General features: G+C 41.1%; 1 protein-coding gene across 1 annotated transcript in view; it reads right to left on the bottom strand.

Moving 5' to 3' along the window:
* Positions 1-19,268, bottom strand: part of COPG2 (coat protein complex I subunit gamma 2) — a 136,679-nt gene that overhangs the window by 86,256 nt on the left and 31,155 nt on the right. Inside the window, exons 6-9 of the mRNA XM_037049185.1 lie at positions 15,408-15,483; positions 13,538-13,630; positions 12,595-12,681; positions 11,198-11,355 (exon numbers count right to left, since the gene is read on the bottom strand). Of these exons, the coding sequence (XP_036905080.1) occupies positions 11,198-11,355; positions 12,595-12,681; positions 13,538-13,630; positions 15,408-15,483 (414 nt within the window). The remainder of the gene's footprint in view (positions 1-11,197; positions 11,356-12,594; positions 12,682-13,537; positions 13,631-15,407; positions 15,484-19,268) is intronic.

Here is a 19,268-nt window from a genome sequence, read left to right as displayed (position 1 = left end):
AGTGTCTTTGGTTATATTTTGCTTGCTTGCTTCTTTTGTTGTTTAGCTTCCTGTTAAAGGTGAGATCATATGGTATTTGTCTTTCACCACCTGACTTATTTCACTCAGCATAATGCTTTTCAGTTCCATCCATGCTATTGCAAAGGGTAGTAGCACCTTCTTTCTTTCTGCTGCAAAGAATTCCATTGTGTGAATGTACCATAGTTTTTGGATCCATTCATTTACTGATGGGCACCTAGGTTGCTTCCAACTCTTAGCTATTATAAAATGTGCTGCTATAAACATTGGGGACATTTACAACTTTAAACACTCACGCCAGAAAGAAGAAAGGTCTCGAATCAATAACCTAGGCTTCCACAAATTAAGAAATCAGAAAAAGAAGAGTGAACCAATCTCACAGCAGGGAGAAGAAACAATAAAGATCAGAGCAGAATTATACTTTCCAAAAGAAATAAAACAAAAAAATCATCAAATTGTATGGAACCACAACAGATCCAGAATAGCCACAGCTACCCAGAGAAAGTAGAACAAAGCCAGAGGTATCACACTTCCTGATGCAAACCACACTACAAAGTTGCAATCATCAAAGTAATATGGTATTGGCACAAACACAGATACATGGACCAGAATTAACGGCCCAGAAAGAAACTCACATGTATATGGCAACTAACTTTGAACAAAGAAGCCAAAAATAACACAATGGAGAAAAGAAAGCCTCTTCAATAACTGGCGCTGGGAAGATTGGAAAGCCACACACAAAAGAATGAAACTACATTGCTATATGACACTACACACAAAAATTGACTCAACAATGGATTAAAGACTTAAATATAAGACCTCAAACAATAAAATACATAGAAGAAAACATGGGTATTAATGAACTTGATTCCAAAGACAATGACAACAAAAGCAAAAAAAAGTGAAAGGACTACATCAAAATAAAAAGCTCTGTACGGCAGGAAAAACCACCAACAAAACAAAAAGGCAACCAACTGAATTGGACTAGATATTTCCAAACAATGCCTCCAATAAGGGGCTAATATCCACAATATATAAAAAACTCATACAACCAAACAACAAAAACCCAAACAATCTTGTTTTTAAAATGGGCAGAGGCCCTGAACACTTCTCCCCCAAAACATACAGATGTCCAACAGATATATGAAAAGGTGCTCAACTTCACTGGCTATAGGGACATCAAAACTGCAACGAATACCACCTCACACCTGTTAAAATACCTACTATCAGTAAGACAAGACATAACAGTTGTTGGAGAGGATGAGGACAAAAAGGAGCCCTCACACACTGCAGGGGGGATGTAAACTGGTCCAGCCACTGTGCAAAACAGTATGGAAGTTCCTCAAAAAATTAAGAATAGAGATACCACATGACCCAGCAAACCCTCTTTTGGATATCCCCCTGAAAAATTTGAAAACACTTATGTCTACAGACATATGTATATACCAGTAGCCAAGACACGGAAACAACCTAAGTGTTTTTCCATGGACAACTGGATAAAGACTTGGTACAAATACACAATGAACTACTACTCAGCTATGAGAAACAATTAAATACTGCTACTTGGGACAGCATAGATGGACATTCCAGAGAATCATGCTAAGCAAAATAAGTCAGATGAGAGTCATATGGACCTTACACAGTTTCACTCCTGCGCCATATAGAACAGAAAGCAACAAACAAACGAAATAAAACAAATTCACAGACACACAACAGAAGGGTGGTTACCAGAAAAGAGAGAGGTTTGGGGAGCATGAAATGGTAAAGGGAGTCAAATATATGGTGATGGAGGGAGACCAGAGTGTGGGTGGTGAGCACACAATGCAACATACAGATGATGTGTTATAGAACTGGACACTTGAAATTTATGTTATTAACTAATGTCATCCCAATAAATTTAATTTTAAAAGATCAGTGTAGAGATCAATGAACTAGAATGAAAAAGCATTTTTTTAAATCAATGAAACCCAGAGTTAGTTCTTGAAAAGACCAACACAATTTATAAACGTTCAGGTAGACCAACAAAGAAACAGAGAGAGAGAGAAAACACTCAAATTACTGACATAAAAGNTCAAATATATGGTGATGGAGGGAGACCAGAGTGTGGGTGGTGAGCACACAATGCAACATACAGATGATGTGTTATAGAACTGGACACTTGAAATTTATGTTATTAACTAATGTCATCCCAATAAATTTAATTTTAAAAGATCAGTGTAGAGATCAATGAACTAGAATGAAAAAACATTTTTTTAAATCAATGAAACCCAGAGTTAGTTCTTGAAAAGACCAACACAATTTATAAACGTTCAGGTAGACCAACAAAGAAACAAAGAGAGAGAGAGAGAAAACACTCAAATTACTGACATAAAAGAAACTGAACTGATTAGAAGAGAATATAATAAACTATACGCAATGAATTGAAGAACTTAGAGGGATAAATCCCTAGAAACACCAAACCCCCAAAACTGACTCACAAAGAAATACAAACTCTAAATAGACCTATGGGTTAGTTATTTAAAATTTTCCTCAAAGAAAAGCACAGGTCCCAGTGACTTTATTGGTTAATTCTATTAAATATTTAAAGAAATAACACCAATCCTTCACAAACTCTTTCAGAAAATGAATGAGGTAGGTACACTATTTCCCAACTAATGTTGTGATACCAGTATTACCAGAACAAAAACAAGTTTCCACAAGAAAACTACAGACATGAACACAAAAGTCCTTAACAAAATATCAGCAAACTAAATCCAGAAATACATAAAAAGAATTATATACCATAATTAAGTAGTATTCATCCCCACAATGCAAAATGGGTTTAACGGAAAATCAATTCATGTTACATAACAAATGAAAAATACAAAAGACAGAAACCCCATAATCATTTTAATCGCTACAGAAAAAGCAACTGACAAAATCTAAAACACATTCCTGACAAATACTCTTAAAAGAACTAGAGTTCGTTGAAGAGAATGTCCTCAACCTGATAAAGGGCATTTTCAGAAAATCCACATCATGCTTAATGCTTTCTTCTTAAGATAAGAGATGAGGCAAGGAAGTCTGCTTCCACCACTTCTACTCAACATTGTGCTGAATTTTCAAGACAGTACAATTAGGAAGAAAAGAAGGAAGGGGTGGGAAGGGGTGGGAAGGGGTGGGAAGGGAAGGGGTGGGAAGGGAAGGGGAGGGGTGGGGAGGGGTGGGGAGGGGAGGAGAGGGGAGGAGAGGGGTGGGGAGGGGTGGGGAGGGGAGGGGAGGGGAGGGAAGGGAAGGGGTGGGAGAACAGGAGGGAGGAAGGGAAAAATGGAAGAAGGAAATTAAAGACATCCAGTTAAGAAAGGAAGAAGTAAAACTCTGTTCAAAGATGGCATGATTCTGTACATAGAAAATCCCAAGACACACACACTCACAAACACACTCACATACAAATAGAACTGACCATACCAAGATTATAATAGGATACAAAATCAACATGCAAAACTCATCTGTATTTCTATATATTGGCAACAATTAACCCAAAACAAAATTAATGAAACAATTCCATTCAGTATAGCATCAGAAAGAATAAATACTTAGAAACAAGTTTAATAAAAGTAATGCAGGACTTTCACACTCAACACTACAAAACCCTGCTGAGAAATCTAAATAAATGAAGAAACAGCCCCTGTTAATGAACTGGAACGACACTACAGATCAAATGGACCTAACATACACGCACACAGAACATACCACTCTTTTTTTTTAAGATTTTATTTATTTATCTTTAGAGGGGAAAGGACGGAAAAAGGGAGAGAAGGAGAGAAATATCAATGTATGGTTGCTTCTCGTGAGTCCCCTGCTGGGAATTGGCCTGCAACCCAGGCATGTGCCCTGACTGGGAATCAAACTGCGATCGTCTGGTTCGCAGGCCCGCGCTCAATCCACTGAGCTACACCAGCCAGGAGAACATACCACTCTTAAGTGCACAAGAACATTCTCCAGGATAAATTTTAGGTTACAAAACAAGTCTTAATAAATTTAAAGTCTAAATCATACCAAGTATCTTTTTCAATCACAATGGAATGAAACTAGAAATCAATAACAGAAAACTAGAAAATCTACAAATATGTGGGAATTAACCAACACACTTGTTGAACCAATGGGTTAAAGAAGAAATCAAAAGGGAAATTTAAAACTATCTTGAGACAAACAAAAACAGAACATACCAAAACTTACAGGATAAAGTAAAGGCTGTACTATAGACCAACAAGGAACTTGATAGTAAAAAAAACTGATTTCTTTGAAATGCCATCTCTGATAACATACATACAAAATTAAAAAACTGCAAGAGAAATTCTGAGAATTGATTGACAAGTGCACTTAACAAGCAAGGGAAAAAGATAATTTTATCCAAAACTGATCGATCAGTTGGCTATCTAGAAAAGAAGCTGTAGTCCTATGAACCTCCGTAACAACCAGACTCAATCAATTCTGGTCAACCACAAGGCCCGGAGTCCAGCTTCTTCGCTTCACGTCAGCAGAGTTGCTGGGACTCCCCGACTCATGCAAGTGCACGACTCATGCAAGTGCACGTGGAGAAAGCGCACAGCTCCCTGCTGCTAGCATGCTGTCCTACAGGACCAGGGTTTGGATCGCAGGTCCGTTATGCCAGGGAAGGGCTGGTCCCCTCAAAATTAGCATGCAATGAAGCTGAGAGAAATCGGATGTAAAGTATGGGTCAAATGCCTACTCTCACATAAGTTTTAGAATTGTCCCTTCATCATCCTGGATGTTTAAAAAATGTAAGCTTTGCTATCATTTGTTATGCAAAACTAGATAACTAATCTCAAGTGAATTATTGCAAACTTACATGTACAAATTATAAGTGAATTACTGCAAACCTACCATGATTGAGAATGAGTATTTCAAACATTTCAGAAATCCCCATATACCATCTTCCAAGCACTGTCCTGATGCTGCCCTAAAGATGACTACTATCCTTACTTTTAATACTATAAATTAGTTATGCCTGTTAAGTCTGAAAATAGCTTAAATGGAAGTATACAAAATGTATTCGTTTGTGTGACTTCTTAGTGAGACTCCTCTACATAGTTGCATTCCACAGTAATTTGTTCATTTCTATTGTTATATACAATTGACTGCATGACCGTATCACTATTTTTTGATCCTAGCATTGAAGGACATTTAAGACTGCTTCCATTTCTGGGCTATTATGAAGAACAGCACTAAAGGTATACTTATCCATCTTTTGACACACAAATGTATGCATTTTTGTTTGGTACTTAAAAGCAGACAATTGAGATTCTGATTGGGGGTTCACTGGATCCACAAATCAAAATAAGATGTGACCTCTTTATGGTATTAAATATTCCAACCTAAGCACATTTATTCAGGTCATATTTTAAATTTAAATAACATTTTATAATTTGCTGTGGAGAGATGTACACAATTTTTGTAGATTTATTCCTAAGGATTTTATTGTAATACAGTGCCATCTTTTCAAAATTTTACCTTAGTGATAGGTTCCTGAAATATAGAAATAAAATTGATTTTGCATACTGACCTATCCAACAAACTGGTAAATTTATGTATCAACTTTACTAGATAAGGTACAGATCAGTTTTGCATTTTCCATATACAAAATCATGCTGCCTACAAATATTCTTTCTAATAATTAGATATTTAATTTTTTCTTGACTTATTGCACCAAGTAGGACTTCCAGTAAAATGTTACTTAAAAAGCAGGCTCAGCAAACATCCTTGCCTCATTCACAGTCTCACAGGGAAAGCCTTCAACAGCTCACCAATAAGTATCAAGTGTACTTGAGACAATCAAGAATTTACTGAGATTTATCAGGATAATAATGTCCCCTTCTTCTGCTTTGAAAAGAGATTTTCGATCAAAAATTGCCATTAAATTTTATCAACTACTTTTCTTTTTTTTTTTTTTTTTTGCATCCATTCAGATGTTCGGATCTGTCCCCTTTGTTCTTCAAATGAGGAACAGTCGTGTGGAGCTTTGGCTGCCAGACCGACCTTGCCCTGACCTTGCCGTGCTAGAAAAAAGGAGTGTGCTGGGAAATACCTGCTCCTCACCTCTTCGTGTGTCTTTACCCCATTCTCTCACCTCTTCCTCTGGAATTCCAATTATTTATCACTTGATATCACAGTCCTCTGAAGCTGTTTACTTTTGTTTTCTCTGTTTTTCAAATTAGTTCCTTACTGTTACTCTATCTTCAAATTCACTCTAAACTCATTCTTTCGTGGGCCATCTCTAACCTGGTGTTAAGCCTAACCAACAAATTAATCTATTTCAGGGATTGAACTTGTATCAGGCAAAACAGGCCCACGCCTTCCTCCATGGAACCTGTGAATATGTTAACCTCACATGGCCCAGACCAACCCCTGCCTGACAGCCAGCAAGGAAACAGGGCCCTACAATCTATGCCCACCAAGAAATTTATCTGGCCACCAACCTAAATGAGATTAGAAATGGATTTTCCCCCTAAGCCTCCCGTACACAAAAGCGCCCCACCAACACCTTAACTCATGAGACCTACGTCTAGCCCACAAACTTGTGGGATCACAGGCAGATGTTGCGGTAGGCCATCACAATGATGGCAGCGATACAAAACCAACACAGGTGTTAGTGTCTGCAAGTGAGGTGCTGCTACGAACAGCCAAAGTTGTGGAAGTGCCTTTGGAATCAAGCAGTGGGCGAAGGCTGGAGGAATTTTGAGGAGCATGATGAAGGAAGCCTAAATTGCCTCAAAAAGACTATGAGAAACCTGGTCTTTAGGGGCACAGCCAGTGAGGGCTCTCAGGCTACTTGTAGAAGTCTGCCCTCAAAGATTCTGTGATGAGGGCTGAAAAGGGAGTGAGGGCTACCCATGTTCTTGTAAAGCAGAGTAGGTGGGTCCCTGTCATGCACTGGCAGAGTTTAGTGCCATTGTGTACTGCAGTTAGGTAGAAAGCAGAACTTGTAAATGAACTTGGCTGTTCACTTGAGGGAATTTCCAAGGAGTGGAAGGTGTGGCCTTGTTTCATCTTGCTGCTTACAGTGAAATACAGGATGACAAATTCCACTAGTGGAGAGCAACTTCAGCTTCTGCCCATGAGTTCCAGGCTGCCCGTGGTTGTCTCTTCCTGAGAGGCTGCCCTATAGACTTTAGACTTGCCTAGCAAGCCCCAAACTGTGTATGTCAAGTCCTTGTAATAATCTCTATATGTTTATCTCCTATGGGTTCTACTGCTCCTCCAGTTGAATTTGGACCTTGAAGGTCTAGAATTGCTTCTCATGGTTTCCGTTTCCTCTGCAAGCAGCTGTAACACAATGGTGTTTGTGTGTGTAAACATACGGAAACACAGAAAAGGTACGGTAAAAACTTGGTATGAAAGATTAAAAGGGTACACCTGTATAATGTAGTTACCGTGAATGGGGTTTGTAGGGCAGGAAGCTGCTCTGGGCGAGTGAGAGGTGAGTGAACGTGAAGGTCTAGGACATTACTGTACATTTCTCTGCACTTTATAAACACTGTACACTTAGGCCGCACTACATTTATTTACATTTTTTTTCTTTCTTCAACAATAAATTTTAGCTCACTGAAACTTTCTTACTTTTAAAGAAAATTTCTTTATAAACATTTTAATTTGTCAACTCTACTGTAATGACACTTAGCTCAAAACACAAGCACATTGTACAGTTGTACAAAACTTTTCCTTCTTTATATCCTTATTCTATAAGCTTTCTTCTGTTTTTATTTTTTTTAACTTTTTTGTTAAAAACTAAGACACAAATACACACGTTAGCCTAGGCCTGAACGGGGTCAGGCCCACCCATGTCGCTGTCTTCCACCTGCACGCCTGGTCCCATGCAAAGGACTTCAGGGGCAGTGACGTGCATGGAACTGTCATCTCCTGTGATAACAATGTCTTCTTCTAAGCCACCTCACGAAGGTCTGCCTGAGGCTCTTCTTTAGGAGGTGTCACTCCCTCCAGAAATACGTCCATGGTGGTTTGCTCGGTTTCTTTCTTGCACCAGACTGCTGCTTGTAAGTAGATAATGCACCATGAACATTCTTCTCTACTAATGAAAACCTTCTGTCATTGGGGTCCATGTTTTCAAACTTTTTAAGGAGCTTGAGGTGTACAAATGCTTCTGCTAAACCCTTCACTGAGAATTTTCTTGGGGCTTTTTCTCCCGCAGTTTTCTCTTGATTCTTCTTCAGCTGTGTGTTCCCGTTCCAGTTCCGACAATTTCTCATTAGTCGGCTCCCCAGGAACCACCTCTGGGGGCTCCTCAACATCACCTCGTCCACTCCCAGGTTAAAGACGTTTGCGACACCCACCACAGCCTTGTTGGTTTTTGCAACTTCCTCCTCTTTGACAAACCCCCTGAAGTCATGGACGAATCTCTTGAGTGTCTTCCTCCAGGTGCCATCCATAAATTCTTGATGTAGTCACAGATGTTGTAATACTTCCAGGACCTCATCAGTGTTTTCTTGTTGCAGCAGGGGTCCGGGCAAAGGCCCTCCTGGGGCAGTAGGCCTTCAGAGCTGCCATAACTCTTTGGTCCACTGGCTGGTAATTTAAAGAGATGATGTTTACAGGGAGACACACCACTCTGATACTGAGATGAAGAGCACCAATATAAGGAGGCTGTCCAGGAGCATTACCAAAAGTAAGCAAAATCTTGAAAGGGACATGTGTATTATTCTCCAAACTATACCTCTTCGTTTCACTGGCAGAGCAATCCAGGAGGGCGTCTCAAAAGAGGAGCTGGGTCACCGTGCCCTGTCACTGCCCCTGCAGAGCAATGGCAGGGCGTGCTTCCCGAGACCCTGCAAGGCCCCAGGGTTCTCACCGAGCCAGATCACAAAGGGCTTCAATCTGTAGCCTTGGCTCCAAACAATGGGTATCTTATCCATTGGCTTGGTCTCCTTATAAATGAAAGTCCGAATTTCAGACATCTGTTTCCAGAACAAAGAGGTTTCATCTATATTGAATATTTGCTCTGGAAAGTAATTTTCTTCCACAACCAGCTTATGCAGAGTTTCTGAAAATTCTTCAGTTGCCTTTGCATCAGCACTCGCAGATTCACCATGCCCTTTCAAATCATGGAATGAACAGTTTCAACCACTCAGAGTTAAGCAGCACACTCAACCTCACAGGTCCAGCCTCTTCTTTCAACATCACGGACTTTTGCTTTGGCTATGATTACTGCGGTGCTGAGGGGGGCATGCTTCTATGTCTAGTCGTTACTCCAGGTCATTGGAAGTTTCCCCATGTTTGACACAGACCCTTCGAGCTCTTGTCATTCTCGTTGCCTCCGATAAAGCAGATCATTTCGCAGCTTCCATCACTGTTCTCGTTCTTCCAGACCATTAGCGTGGGGTGGGTCTGATTGGCTGCACAATAATCATCACTGACTTCCCACCTTCATAGCCCTTACTCCCTTTTGGTTTCATTTTCAGGTCAACCACTTAATGAGACCTCTTGCTGGCAACATTAGTGGTGAATTCTCTGTGCTTAGGGGCCACGATGAATAAAACAACGTGATACTAAATCCAGCACAAGACAAAACGTGCAATCAAGAGACCCAGTAAACATGAGATGTGTGAGGCTGATGTCTGTGTAACACAACACACTGCTTATAGCAAATTTTGTTCTTTATGACTATAAAGAGTACCTCTAAAAATAACAGCAACTACAGTGAATACATGACCCAGTAACACAGTTGTTTATTATCAAGTATTGGGTGTTGTACATAATTGTATATGCTGTATACCTTTACACGACTGGCAGTGCGGTAGGCTGGTTACACCAGCGTCACCACAACCATGTGAGTAACATGCTCTGCCACTATGTTACGAGAGGTACAATGTGGGACAGCTACAATGTCACCATGCAGTAAGAATTTTCAGCTCCATTATAATCTCATGGGACCACCATCGTTATCTACTGTCCATCACTGACTGAAACGTCACTGTGGTGTGTGATTACAGACATTGTGGATGATATGAGGCAAAGAGCCTGGAACGTATGATGCTCCTGTACCAGGCAGTTACGCTGGCTGGGTTCACGTTCTAGGCTCCACCGCCTCCGTGGTGAGTTGCGGTCTCTTTCCGGACTCAGTTCTTTTGGTTCGTAGCTACCATTTGCTGGGATTCCTGGAGCCTTCCCCTTTTTGTGCACACGTCAGGGACCAGCCAAGGGTTCTGTAGTTTACATTGAGGCTCGCTCCATTTTTAGCTCTCTCCTTTCCAGGATTTGCATCCTCCAACTGTGTTCTCATTCCTCTGGCCAGGAAACACCATGGCTTTGGATGACCCCACCTGGGTGTGGCTAGCTGACCCCAGCAGACTAGCCAGAAATGCCCTCATCTCACCCAGTGAAGCTTCTGTCTTTCACGAGTTGACTTCCCTCCAGTTTTTGCCTCCTTTTCACAACTCACCAGTACTGTCAAATAGTTGCGGGTTTTCTTGTTTGCGGGAGGTACAGTTTTATACTAATAACTAATCATTATTTGCAGGAGGGCTTATATGACCCAGCTACTTCACCATCGCAGGAAGCTCAAGTGAATATTTTTGAATATTCCATTTTATCTTCTCTGTTAGCATTTACATTATATCTTTTCGGTTTTCTTAGTGGTTACTCAAAAGATCACAGTATTCATCCTTATATTATTGCAGTCTACCATCAAATGATATAATGCTGTTTCATGAATAATGTAAGAACTTTACAAATGTGTAATTCTGTTTTTCTCTCCTGCACTTTAATTTTAAATAAATAATTGAAATAAATCTTTAAATGCAGTACTTCAACAGTCTCTTATAAAAGCAAAAAGGATAAACAAGATTCTTAATGTCACTTCCAGTTATCACATTTAATTATTGTATACCTTAAGGTTTATAAGTATGTTTTATTTAGTATCAGTTCGTCATTATATTATTAGCAATCACAATCTACTAAGAACATATACCAGAGCGTACAGTAAAAATAAAAAATAAAAAAGTTGTGTTACTTGGAGCTCCCGCCCCGACCTTTTTTTAATTTGGAAAACATGAAATTGATCTGCCAAGTCAGCACTGCCCAAAAAATACTCGTCAAGGAAATAAATTCTGAGGTGTCGTAACCACAAAGGGAAAATTGCTTGGGTTTGGGTGAAGACACTTACCCCTCCTCGTTTTCTTTTAGCAAACGACTGGCAATTCGGATCAGCATGCAGTAAGCAAACTGTGACTTGAGCCCGGACTTAGTAAACTTATTTAACATCTTAGAAACAGCAAGGCGATCGTTCTTTTTAAGGTGATAGAGGACTCCCAATGCATGATACTAAAGAACAAGAAAAAGAATGGGACCAACAGAAAACTGAGTAAGAATAGGACAAAATTTACATGAAAACAGAACTGTATGGCACTAGATTTTTTAAATGAAGTTACAGTAATTCTTTTTTATCTATTGATTTAAGAGGGAGAGATCAATTTGTTGTTCCACTTATTTATGCATTTATTGGTTGATTCTCATGTGCGCCCTGGCCAGGGATCAAACCCACAACCTCGGTGTGTCAGGATGATGCCCAATTGAACTCCCTGGCCAGGGCTAGATTTTTATTAAAAAGATATCCAGGTCAAAAGTACACAAAATAGATAGCTTCTTCACACTGAATCAGACATGGCAAGACTGAAAGGAGAGGAGTTTCTAATCCACCCCCAGAAGGTGTAAATTCAGACTGCACAAGTATTAAGGGGGTGATATATTTATTCCGAAGGTACATCTAGCACGTTCGGCATTGCCCCATCCACCCTTAGTACAAAGGTTCTCAGGGTCAAGGCTTTACCAGTATTGCAGGCCTTTGAGTGGCTTTAAACCATCTGTAACCCTGTTAGCAGTTAAAGGATTCACCTCTTAAAGAAGGCTCCCGGAGTGCAAGTGTATTACCACGGTGCTTTGTATTTAAGTGCCACAATGGACTCAGGAGAGTGGGGATGTTTCCCAGGGAGAGGTCACTACTGTGTCCCCTCGTGACTGAAGACGCTAACGCCAACAGTCAATAAACACTGACAGGGATACACAGGCGCCCTCTCCAACACACATGAGTACTTCACATGAAACTGCCAGTTAACAACTTCATCCTGTTCCTTTTAATCAGGAATAGCCTAATGCATACCCAAAGGAGATCTTTCCAACAAAGTGGTTTTAAAGTTTCACGAAGTAAAAATTACTCCTTACTGTTTTTACAACGTCTACTCTAATCAAGCCTTGAAAAGCTTGGACGTGAACACCCTTCTTCACAAATTATTTTTCAAACAGATTCAAGAAGGACCTCTGGAACGGGCATCTATGAGGGTAAGAAGCTTTCTCCAACTGTGTTCCAGTCTCTATTAACACTAGCGGGACCTATGGCAGTACCACAGTCAGTGAGATGCCCACTCGAGAAAATGCACTAAACAGGTTGCTTAATTTCAGCCTTTAGCGAATACTCATTTGGGGAATCAGTAAATTGCCCCTGCGATGTAAGGGCTAAAGAAAGCTGATCTCGAAACATAAGCTAAAATGATTCAACGACCATACCTGGACCATAATATTATCACTGGAAGCAGCTTCTTGGGCTTCATTGACCCAGCGCTTAACCACATCGTAGCTTATCTTCATCATATGCTAAACGCAGAAAAAAATAAGAATAGATAATGCATCGTCAGGAAGTTTAGAATCATGAGTTAGCTTCCCTTTCCAAAAGACATGTCCAAAAAAAGAAAAGAAAAAAGAGAAAGAGAAACAACTTAGTAGCTTTTTAAGTCTATCTCAAGTCAATATGCCTGAGGCAATAACGAATCACAAACACTCTCTCCCAGACCCCTTTGCAAGGGTGAATACCGTACTACACGTTTATGGACTGGGAGAGATGTGTACAAGAAGTAATGAGGAGGAAGGGACAGGAAGGGATAATTAATGGAATGGGACTTAAATAATGTTAACAATAAAGGTTTTTCTTCCAGGAAACTCCTATGAACCAAGTGATCAAAGCCATTCATGTATTAGTAATCTATTTTAATTCAATGCAGTGTGGTAGATTTCAAAGAATACATTTTGTTTTGATAACAGAGAGAGAGGCATTACTGAAACAGAGGCTACTTCCTGGGAGGAGAGCAGAGGCAGGACAGGAGACTGCACTGAGGGGCACTGGGGTACGGGCAGCAAGGGAAGGAGAGGACGAGGCACGAGGTAAAAACGCAGGTCATAACTAATGTAAGATTTGGAAAAAAGAGAGACCCTCAGTTTCTTCTGTCTTCCCCTCGCCTTTACCTCCCGTCTTTATTATGTGTACAACATAACCTTCTGATTACCAAAACCTCTGAAACACGTGGAAATTTCATGCTTTTAACTGCCCACTTTAATTGCCCAGTGCTGCCCAGGCAGATGAAACACTCTTGGATAAAGCAGTGGAGATGTACACACAGTATTCCAAAGTTTCGTTTGTGAGAGAATCAGCACAGCCCCATCCTCGTTTGCTTACTAAGGCGGACACCAACGCCGAGCTGGACACACTGGAGACCCGGTCCACAATGGCCTGCTTCATGTATCTTTCAATGGCCTGCAGCATTGTTCCCTAGTAACATTTGTAAAGAAAAAGCTGAAGCAAAACATGTGCACACTACATTACCACTTCCAAACAACTTACAAAACCCAGCCATACATATTAGTTTCTATAAATATTTAGAATTCATTAAAAAGGATCAGCATGTAACAGAGTAATGATATCCCATTGGGCAGCATCCAGACAACCTGAGGGGAAGGTTCAAGGAGGAACATTCATCCCTAAGGGAGACAACTGTCTCCCCAACAATGAGGAAATAAACCGTCTCAAGGTGGAGAGCTCCCATTTGAGGAAACACGTAAGTTAGGTTTGACGTACCAGGGATGCTATAAAAAGAAATTCCTAAACAAGGAAGAAAGCTGCTTTTGAAATCCTGAAGATACCTCTGCTCAAAGGGGATCTATTTCACATGGATCCCAGAGAGTCTTATCAGTCAAATGTAACCTGATTATTTTAGATACATAATTAATTAAATGTTTGATACACTACTATAGTGAGCTCTTAATGTGAAATCCTCTGAGAATAAAGTTCTTTTTAATTTAATTGGAAGAAAGCTCAGCACTAGAAAGGTGGTGGCCATGAAGATATATAAATTGCAATCACTATTTGGAAACGGAGTCTTGTTGTTTAGCGCTGGCATTGTCAAGTCTTATGCCATTGATTTAATGCTAAAAACAAAAATAACCACAATAAAACAGCTGAGCAGCAAAAAACTTTAAAGCATTTCTCTTACTCCTTCTAGGATCCAGATCTACCATTTGACCCTGCTCAACCTTTAAAACTTGAGAGGACTGCAAATGTACACAGAAAACATACCCAAGCATGAGCACAGCTGAAATATTATTTAACTCGTTTGGCAATGCCCAGCCTGCCTTTCATTTTAACCACTCCTGCTGACAGTCCGAAGACAGGGCCAGCCCACCACACCACACCATCGTGCCCCTCCCAGTGTGACAGACTGAGTCGGGTTCAACACCTGACACGGACCCGCGGGGCTGGCTGATGGCCTGCCAGGTTCTCTCTCTTCACTACTTGAATAAGGAGTAAATGACGGGTCTTGTAGTACATATCTGAGAAGTCTTGCTTCTAGCTTAGTTTCTTAGAGCTGCCTTCTCTCTTGCTCTGGCATCCAGTTCTAAGTTTTACCAAATTCTGAGAGCTCTATGTTCCATAAGAAAGTTCCTTTTTAGAGCTAAATTCAAATGGGTTTTTGTTTCCTACCAGCAGTGTGTCCTGACTATGACCAAAGTCTACGAGGCAAGCAGAGCGACAAATGGGCTGCTCTAAGTCAGAGGACAAGCCAGTCTGAAAGAAAAGAAGCTGGGAGCACATAGGCCTTTCTGTGGCCACGTTTCTTTCACACCAACCTACCTCCAAGAGAAGGCTAGTGACCTTCCAGATCATGCAATAATGCAATTGTCACAATAAAGCAAGTCTCACTAATTTTGGGGTTTTCCAGTGTACATGAAAGTTATGTTTAAGTGGGCAAGAACAGCATTATGTCCACAAAACATACATACCTTTACTTAAAAATATTTTATTGCTAAAACATGCTAACCATGATCTGAGGCTTCAGCAAGCTGTCATCATCTTTTTGCTCGTGGAGAGTCTTACCTTCAATTTGTAAAAACGCAGCATCTGTGAAGCGCAGTAAAGCAAAGCACAATAGAACGAGGCCAGCCTCTACCGAGATCCAAAGTCATGCTGGGGAACCCTACTCGGTTCACACGGCCTCCCGCAGAGAAACCAGTACCCTCCTCGACACCGCCGTACAACACAGGGAACTTACGTCGGTGATTCTGCAGAGAGCCCTGATGGCTGGGCCTCGGTACACGTCTTCCTTCCCGGTCATGTCCTTGGTCAGACTGAGAGAGATCAAATTAGTCACCGTGAGATCAAATCGAGTCACATCCTCACTCTGGTGCAGTTCAGCCCTGGTCCACTTCCCCCTAATTATCTCAACACAGCTATTGATTCAACAAATACATATTGAGTATCTTCTTTGGATAAATATTAAAATCATTGGGTACACTTCTAAATCTTAAGAATACAGCAGTGAGCAAGACAAAGTCTTTGCCTTCATGGAGCTTATGTTTTAGTGATAAGAGAGGTGATAATCCCATGAATCGTATCTTGTATACTGACAATTGGCATAAAAAATAGAGATGATGGTACACAGAGCCCGGGCCAAATTCTCCCCAAACCCTAACAACCCATCAGACAAGACATAACTCTTTAAAAGGAACTGACTGAAATGATGACTCCCACTGAGGTGTCTCTCACAGCCATGGCTTTCTAAAATGACAGCTGTCGACGACTTTAGACCACAGGTGGCAAACACAAGGCCTGCAGGCCGAATCCAGCCCTCCACCTTGTTTTATCCAGCCGGTACCTTGTTCCTACCCAGCGGCAGCGCTGAGCTCTCACTTAACTATTAAGGAGTAGTTTCATCCATGCAGTCCTAACATTACATCCAGCCCTTTGAAGGCAACCATGAAGGTGATGTGGCCCCCGATGAAAACGAGGTTGACACCCCTGATTTGGACCTTTCTGCTGAGTTTCAAAAACAGGCAGAGGGGTGTGAGCCACTACATTCCATGTCCAAACTTTGAAGAGGTGTTTGGCCTTTGCGTGATTTACCCTCTGACCCTCCCTCCCCTTGTCCTTGCACATTGACACCGGTCCCGTGTGACCACCCACCTGCTCCCTTGCTCCTCTCCCCTCCCATCACCAAACTCACTCCGTCAGGACACCAAGAGGAACAAGCTGTGAATAACTGTCAGGCCTTCTGCTTCTTTCTTTCTTTAGTTATAAAAGTGTTTCATTCATGTAACAGACACACTTTCAAAACATTCAGAAAGGCATAAAACATTAGGCCCAAGCCTCCCCTCCCCCGCCCCCTCCCCCCCACCCCCCCGCAGCCTGCAGCACCACTCAAGAGAGAAGCACGTGAACAGCTACTTGTGTTTTTTTCAAGGAAGTTTAAAAAGTGTATGGAAAACCATACACTTAATAAAAATAGAGAGTTAATAAAAATGTGTGTCAGTGGGCCACCACTTTTCTGGAACCTTCCTTTTTTACTTAATAACTTGAGAATCTTTGCATACTGGCAGATTTTTAAAACATTTTAGACATCTATATATTTTTAAATATCCAAATGTATCTATTGGTGACAGTCCTACACCCCGGCCGAGGGTCCCATGCTGCATCCTGGGACTCTGTGATCCCACAGGGTCCCGTCTGCAACCTGCCACCTCGGCGAGCACTCAGTGGGCCGTCCCACCCCTGCGCTGGGCCGTCTCCGGTGGTCTCCAGAAGCAGACCACGATAGGACTGAGGGATCTCCTAGTCAGGCGCCCACTGTCGCGCCACTTTCGCCATGAAATGAGTGGCGACATCATAGAGAATAAATACCATGGCACTGAATTAAGAATAACTGTGTGTACCACAGCTTGGACTACTGCAAACCCTGATTCACGCTCCATTTTAGGGTTGTTTTTCCATGAATTTTTAAAAAAATTATATAGTCAAATTTATCAATCTTTTCCTTTATCACCTCTAGAATTTTACTCACAATTAACTAAACTTTTCCTTATACGGCATTAAAGAGGAATACACTCATGTTTTCTTCTAGTACTTGCATGTCTTTACTTTTTAATTTATATTCCTCATCCATTTAGAGCTTATTCATGTGTATGATGCGAAACGGGGATCTGATTTTCTCTCTTTCCAAGGGGCTGCTCAGCTGTCCCAGGGCCATGCATTAGAAAGCACATGTTTACTCCATGATTAGAAAGAGATGCCTGCCTCCTTTGCCATACACTGAACTTCCGTGTGTATTTGGGTCTAATTCTGTACTTTCCATTTGTATCAGAGAATTCTAAAGATGCAGATCATGGCACATTCTGTCCCACTGGTCTGCCTGTCTGTCCACGTGTGAGTGCCCTGTACTGTTCTACCCTCACAGGCCTTAACATTTACAGACTGGGAGGGTGAGTCCTCCCTCACGGTCTTCCTCTCCCAGTCATTTCCCAGCACTTCTAACATGCTTTTTTCCCCCCATAATCTTTAGTATCATATTTTCTAACTCCATAGTGGAACCCATTAGGTTTTATTTTAAATCAGGATTGTACTGAATTTATATATTAATTTAGGAAGATTAAAATCTTTAAAATGCTGAATTGACCTGTTCAATAACAGTGGATATCTTCGCAGTTGTTCAAGTAACCTTTGAGTCTCTCGGGGCTTAAAGATTTTACTTTATATGTAAGTTTTGTGCATTTACTGTCAAAATTATCCCTGAGTATTTATTTAGTCTTATGCGTCGTTGGAATGGGGTTTTTCGAGCTGCGTGTTTAGGTGAAGGCTGCTGTGGGGAACCAGCCGTGTCACTTGGTGCCTAAAGAGGAGAAAGGGACTGGTACCACAAATAAGATTTTGAAGAAATAATGGTTGAAAGACATAACTATGGTTTCAAGCAGCTTAGTGAAACCCATACAAGACCAACTCAAAAGATTCCATACCCAGATGCATGACAAAACCGCTCAAAACCAAAAATAAAGGAAAACTCTTGAAAGCAGTTACACAAAAATAACACATCCCATATAGGGGAACTTCAGTTAAAAATACTGTGGATTTCTCACCAGAAAACACAGATGTCAGAAGACAATGAATGGAACGCCATCATTAAAACCCTAAAACAAAAGAAACTGGACAACCCAGAACTCCGTATCTACTAAAAATATCTCCCACGAGTAAAACTGAAGACTTCCTCAGATGACGGTAAACTAAGAGTATTTGTCACCATTAAATATTAAATGAAATATGTCTAAGGAAGTATTAAATCAAGTGTTTCAGGCTGAAGGGAAATGATTCTAGAATGATCCCTAGGACGACCAACACAACATTTTCATAGGACTGAAAGCAGACAGACAGACCTGCCAGCCCAGGATTCTACGCCCAGCAAAAAGAGGAAGCTAATTTACTTTTTCCTCTTTGTTCTCAGTTCGGATTATTTCACCAAATTATCTTCCAGCTCACTGACCCTTTCCTCAGACAAAGCCATTCTGCTCTAGAGGCTATCTAACGAATTTTTACCATATTTTGCATATTGTACTCTGTCATTTCTAAAATTTTCTTTCTTTTTTTTTTTTTACATATAGCTCTTTGCTAAAAATTTCTTTTATTTCGAAAGTGTTCCCCTTTATGGAGCAGGGCTGCATTAGCTGCTTTCAAGTCTTTACCACCAAATCTAGGTAAGTGGGGGGTTGGCACCTACTGACGATCCCTTCCCTTGAGAATGGACTGGCCTCTCCTGGCTGACTTCGCACTGGATTGTACCCGGACGTTTCTGACACTGTCATGAGACTCCGGGTCCTGTTAGAAGCCTCTGAGGAATGTCGACTGCTTCAGCAAGCATTCCGCCCTTCTCGTGTCAGACCCCAAGTTCTGACTGGCCTTCTGTGCATATCACTGCTCCCATGCTGCTTCTCAAGGCCCCCTTGCCCTGGTTCTTCTGATCTGAAACACGGGACTCACTCAGTTTGAGCTCTTTGTGCAATTGCACAATCCTGTGCAAGTGGGTCCTCAAGACGTAAAAGGAGACAGAGAGACAACATGGGCTTCCCCCCAGCATTCACACAGAGGGGCC

The sequence above is a fragment of the Sturnira hondurensis genome, unplaced genomic scaffold (genome assembly GCF_014824575.4).
Source record: "Sturnira hondurensis isolate 20B ecotype Veracruz unplaced genomic scaffold, ASM1482457v3 Scaffold0006437, whole genome shotgun sequence".
Lineage (NCBI taxonomy): Eukaryota > Metazoa > Chordata > Mammalia > Chiroptera > Phyllostomidae > Sturnira > Sturnira hondurensis.
Note: the sequence above shows the minus strand (reverse complement) of the source record. Positions and strands in the feature narration are given on the sequence as shown.